At 46.7% G+C, this 6,009-nt stretch overlaps 1 protein-coding gene across 1 annotated transcript; it reads left to right on the plus strand.

The window, feature by feature from the left end:
- The first annotated feature begins 458 nt into the window (after positions 1 to 458).
- Positions 459 to 4,060, plus strand: DDX28 (DEAD-box helicase 28). Its single transcript, XM_007426073.3, has one exon. It carries the CDS (start codon positions 494 to 496, stop codon positions 2,174 to 2,176), a length of 1,683 nt encoding a protein of 560 aa, XP_007426135.2. The 5' UTR covers positions 459 to 493; the 3' UTR covers positions 2,177 to 4,060.
- The last annotated feature ends 1,949 nt before the right edge of the window (positions 4,061 to 6,009 follow it).

The following is a 6,009-nucleotide window of genomic DNA, read 5'->3' on the forward strand; positions in this document are numbered from 1 at the left end:
TAGCTCTAATAACCGATATGGAGAATGCCCGAGTTAAAATTTTCATCTTTTTAGGGTAACTAACAGAATTGCAAAAATCTGCACAGCCGTTAGAAAACTTTTGGTATTCCTATAAACCACCAGGGGATGTTCAAATTTTTGCGGCCCAGTTCTGGTAAACCACAATTTTATTACTATAACACATGCGTGCATAATAGCTCTCAGATGGTCTCTATGTTTACGCTAAATGTCAAGTCATCATCTTATATTTATGAAAATAATCGTGGCCAAAAGTGACATTACGAAAAACACGGGTCTGTCGGGGCAGCATGTAAAGAGAGGCTTCTCTATAATTTTGCGGTCTATGACTTCTAAGCGCCCCGCCTCTGCGAGGCAGGAGCGGGCGGGGTCATCGGTCAATGTCATCGGGGGACGCCTCCACCGCGAGGCCTAAAGCCGCGCCTCCTTTACGTCATCAATTGGCGACCGTCGCGGTTTCCCTTCCCGCGCCGCCATGGCGTTCCCGCTTTGCGGGGCTCGTCGGGCCGCCGCGGCGGCCGCTCGATTTCCCCCGTGGCTGCCGCTGGCCGTGCGGGGTGGGATGCCGCGCCCGGCCTCCGGAGCGCCGCCGCCTGGCGGCCACGTGGTGCGGATCCCCCACGCCTGGAAGCTCCGGCTGGAGCGGCCCGCGTCCAGGCGGGAGCGAGGCGCGGCCCCCGAGGCGGAGGGCCGCGGGCCCTTCGGGGGACAGCTGTTGCTGCGGACCCGGCGTCGGGAACTGAGCCAGGCGGCTCGGCACACGGTCGGCCGCCTGGAGAGGCCGCGGTTGGTGTCGGACGGCTGGAAGCACCGCCTGTCCCGCGGGGATTATTTCCAGCTGGAGCGGACGCGGAAGGCGCCCCCGCAGGAGCGGGACGGCGGGGCCGCCGCGGCCACCTTCCTCGCGCTGGGGCTGGAGCCCCGCGTGGCGGCTGCCTTGCCCGAGGCACTGGGCATCTCGCAGCCCACGGCGGTGCAGGAGCGCGCCATCCCCGCCCTGCTGAAAGGGGGCAACGCGCTCTGCGCCGCGGAAACCGGCAGCGGCAAGACCCTGGCCTACCTGCTGCCCCTGCTCCAGCGGCTCTTGCAGGCCCAGAGGCTCCCTGAGGGGGAGGCTGACGCGTCCTCCCCCCGCTCCCTGGTGGTGGTGCCCTCCCGAGAACTCGCGGGGCAGGTACGCCGAGTCGCCGCGTCCTTGGGCGCTCCCTTGGGCCTGCAGGTGAAGGAGGTTGGCGGTGGCCGGGGCATGGCCGTGGTTCGGCGCCGGGTCCGTGCGGGTCCCACTGACCTCCTGATCGCCACACCGGGTGCCCTGAGCAAAGCCTTGAAGAGGCGGATATTGTCCCTGAGGAAATTGCTCTTCTTGGTGTTGGATGAAGTGGACACTCTGCTGGATGCCTCATTCATCGATCTGGTGAAAGATATAGTTCAGCAGGCTTTCCTGAAAGATGCAGTTCAGCAGGCTTTTCTAGCCCCAGGTTCTGAAGACAGCAGTGAGGTTTGGGATCCCAAAGCCCAGCTGGTGGCTATGGGCGCTACTCTTCCAAAGGGGCTGAGTCAGCTGTTGAGCGAGTCTGCTGATCTCTCCAACTTCACCATATTGATTGGCTCCAGTTTGCATCATCTTCAGCCTCACGTGGAGCAAAAATTCATACGTTTGAAGGGCTGTGACAAAGCAGCAGAGCTGCTACAGCTCCTCAAAGAGCGAGGGCCCTCCTCTGGAGCTGTTATGATTTTCTGCAACAGAGCCAGCACTGTTAACTGGCTTGGTTACATTTTAGAAGACCATAAGATCAAGCATTTGCGCCTACAGGGAGAAATAGCAGCAGTTATAAGAGCTGGTATTTTTAATGCCTTCCAGAGAGTTGATGCTGACATCTTGGTGTGTACTGATATAGCTTCCCGGGGATTGGACACCATTCACGTAGAGCTCATAATTAACTATGACTTCCCCTTGACATTACCTGATTATCTGCATCGGGTGGGGCGAGTTGGTCGCACCGGCAGTAAATTCCTTGGGACTGTAGTCAGCTTTGTAACCCATAGATGGGATGTAGATCTTGTCCGGAAAATAGAAACAGCAGCTCGCAAAAGAAGTCCACTCCCTGGGCTGGAAATAGTTGTTAAGGATCCTTTGTCTAAAAAGAGGAATTTCTGAATTTGCCTGGAGGACCTACGGTTAATGTTGTTTACAGTGTTTCCTAATTATATTTCTAACATTTTGTATATTTGGCTTTGGACCTACTCAGCTCCTGAATAAAATTGTGCTAGTATATGGCTCCTGACATGGAACAGTCAGATTATTTCACTAGGCCGACTCTTATGCATTTTAGAAAATTGTATCTATCCTGTGTAGACACAGAGCATATTCACCAGATTTATTCAGCCTTTATGTTTTGTATTGTTTAATATTGACTTTATGTATTATTTTAGGAATGTGTAAAATCTAGCAGTTCAGGTACAAAATGGTCTGGAGAATTCCATACCGTTCTGGCCCTCCTCTCGACCATGGCAAACCCCCTCCAGGCTGTGCCATTCCAGGTGCAATTTGGTGGTTTCCTGGAAATAAATTCCACATAACAAAAGCAGTTCAGGGTACACTAGGCAGACATTACTTTCTGAAATCAATAAATTGTATACATCCTTAATATTGTTTGTAAAACCAGTGGCCTATATGAACAGGTTTCTGGCTTAGGGTTTCTACAGAGCACCGTGCCTCACCATATTATAGGTTAATGGTTTGTGATCCCAGTCAGTGGCTTCATTCCTTTGATATACCAAGCCATTGTGATAAGTTAATGGAGTTGCATGTCCCACAATCATATGGAATTTGAGTTCTTCCAACCAAACATGGGAGCTCTTCCCAAGTTCCCATGATGATTGTTTCTGTGTTGAAAGTCTTCTATCATGCCTGCTATAAGACCGTCAGTTGACTCATCTACAGCCATTTTTAGTGCTAGCTCTACTTTTTTGTATTGCTGCCGAATCTCACTAGGGTTGAATCACAGCAGTTTGCTTTCAGTGCCAGAACACAAATGTTAACAACTAGATGAATTGCCTCTGGGCTTGTATAGAGAGCTTTGAGGATGTGGTATAAACATTTGCAGTCATCCAGCTTACTTTGAAGAGTACAAAGACAAGGCAGCACCATGAGCAGTAATATCCAAGATCTCTATGTGCATATTCAGAGAGCGTGCTAAGACAAAGCTCCGGTGGCTGTTAGAGAACCACTATTGGTTCTTTAACCATGGTTTGCCTAAGACTGCATGTCATCTCCCTCAGAGCAGCTGCCATTTCTAATTAACTGGAGAAGTCTTAGACTATGGACTTTGGTTAAAAACATGATTGGGAAGGGGTAAGAGGATGATACATGTGCTTGTCTGTGGCTTAGCATGATATCCAGGCATAATGGCTGCATTCACACAGCATAATTAGCAAGCATCATATTCACCCATAGCAATTTAACTGAGGTTTCAAATTTACTTTATGATCCAGTCCAAAATGGCCAACTTCTTGCATCCTTTTTGTTCAGATGCTACAACCCATAGCAAATCTGAACTACAGCTTCTGGCTTAAAGGGATGAATGATGGTAATAAATCAGCCTGGAGTCTCAGTTGAAAATCAGCTGGTTGCAGGGACTGTATTTAAAAATGGGCTTGTGAACTCTGCTTACAAACCTGGTTTCCTGCAGAGCATGCTGTGCAAATAAAGCCAGCATCTCTGGCTGCTGCTAAAGGTACAGAAATAAAAGCAGGAAGAGCAATACTTGAGGAAATTCAAAGATGTATCCTGCGGGGTTTTTGGTTTTTTGTTTTGTTTTGCCATTATATTCTTCCATTCCTTGGCTTTCTGATTCTTATCCATTTTTAATTCTGTCTCTTTCCTGTCACTGTATTAGAATTATCAAGGTGATGGTTGCTTAACAAAGTAATCTTAGTGAAGTCTTTCCTGTGTAGGATAAAAACAAGATTTTTTTGAAGCAGCAATAGAATGTTCTATTTTAAGAAAACCCCTACATTAATAAAATCTTTGTGAACTAAAGAGCATTTTTGAACACTGACTGGGATCAACATCCTGAACTATGTATGCATGTCGAACATTGTAGGGGAGCTATGCAAGTCTACAGTAACAAAAATCAGCAGAAGTCTGGTAACCCTTTTCAGACTAACAAAATTCATTAAGCATATAAGCTTTCAGGAGCCACAGCTCACTTCATCTTAGGCAGCTGATTTTTTTTTTTTTTGTTGAATTTGACTCTAGCCAAGCTTTGTATGTCGTTTTGAAATTTGTGCTGCCGTTTTACATTCCTAGGAATCAAAGGTTGGGCTAAAACAGGAAGTCAGCAAGGTTGGTTATAGATTTGTGCAGGATAGATGGAGAGTCACATGATGTTGCCATGCAAGCCATCAATCTTTACAGCTTAGCATACAAACAACATCCTTTATTTCAACTTGTTTCTTCTAAACATTTCGAGATGCAGCTATTTTATACCAGCCTGAGCAGGTTAGAAATTCTTTTTATCATGATTTTCATAACTCTGACCCAGTTTAAACATTGTGCTAAGCTCTGGGTTAGGGTTTGTTGAGGGGAAAAAACACAATTGACTGGACTTGTGTAACATAAAGCATGATTTACAAGCCATAATAGCTGGATTCACTTAGCATGCTAAGCCAAAAATGAAGAAGCCACATTATGACTTGGACTACTGTGTGAACCAGACCACAGCAAGCATTGCTGTGCAAGTAGATTAGTATCTGAGAGATGAAAATTTTAACGCAGCATGTTCAAATTTACAAAGGTAGATTAAATGAAGTGTTCTTTCCCATCACAGGTGAATCAGTAAAGCACTCTTACATCAGTTGTGCAATACAATAACAATGTATATCCATTGGCTTTTAAACTAAGGATTCCAATAATGCACAGTTACAGACTTTGACAACTGAGCAAAACCATATTTGGACACAAATATTAATCAACACTACAGTTTTCAGCTCATGCCTTTAAAGAGAAAGGCAGGTCAGTGTTTCAAAGATAATACTATAAACAACCACAGTTCTAAATCTCTGGCCAAAATGAAGTGTATGTTATGTATAAAATCAAATTCTCGCATCTTTCTGCTGTTACAAATGGAACTCACAACTAAGTGTTGTTGACGTGGCATGCTCTTTGGGGAGGTTTTCTAGCCCCCCCCCCCCGAGTTAAACTGTATTTGAGGTTCAGTGGGTAACCTCAGTTCTCCAAGCAGTATTGGGGGCAGAGATTCTCTGACTCTCCCAAGCCCACTGATGCCATTCCTTTACACACAGATGGCATTTGGCCACATGCTGACACCCACAGTTTGAATGCTGGATAAAGAACATGTCTCTTTTTCGGTCTGCTGGATGGAATCTGAAGTCTTGTATGTTCTAGTGGTGAAGAAAGGAAACATGGGATTTGATTCATCCTCTGCTGTGATCCACCTCGATCAGCACCCAAGCAACTACAGATCATTTACATCAGGTACGCTACATTTTCCAGAGCAAGGGCTGCTATTGGACTTTCAATGATGTGCTAAGGGCTGTTCTCCAAAAGCTGGTAGAGCCAGATAGAAACTATTTTCATTGACTCTGACAGTAAAAATGAAATAACCCAAATATAATTAGTACAATCACCCCCAGATCATGTCTGTCTTCCTTCCCAAGTCTGGGTGTTCCCCCAAATATGTGAATCTCAGCTGCATGAGAGCCCTACAACGGCTTTATTTGCTGGAGGATTATGGGAATTGTAGTCCACACATCTAGAAGCAGCCCAAGGCAGCGGCTGCCCAGTGTTTGAAGGGCCACTGGGCAGATCACTTTCAAGGCACTGAGGGGCTGCCTGTGGTGTTGAAACCTCAAATTGTGCCCTCTGCGCTGCGTAGATTGACAGACCTCCAGCAGTTCCTAATTTCAGAGTACGTGCTGTAGTGCCTCTTTTATTGAGGCTGTTTTGCTATATTTTGCTTACATTCC

The sequence above is a fragment of the Python bivittatus genome, unplaced genomic scaffold, assembly GCF_059951505.1.
Source record: "Python bivittatus isolate LINGU-HERP-01145 unplaced genomic scaffold, Pbiv_v1 ctg000190_np1212, whole genome shotgun sequence".
Lineage (NCBI taxonomy): Eukaryota > Metazoa > Chordata > Lepidosauria > Squamata > Pythonidae > Python > Python bivittatus.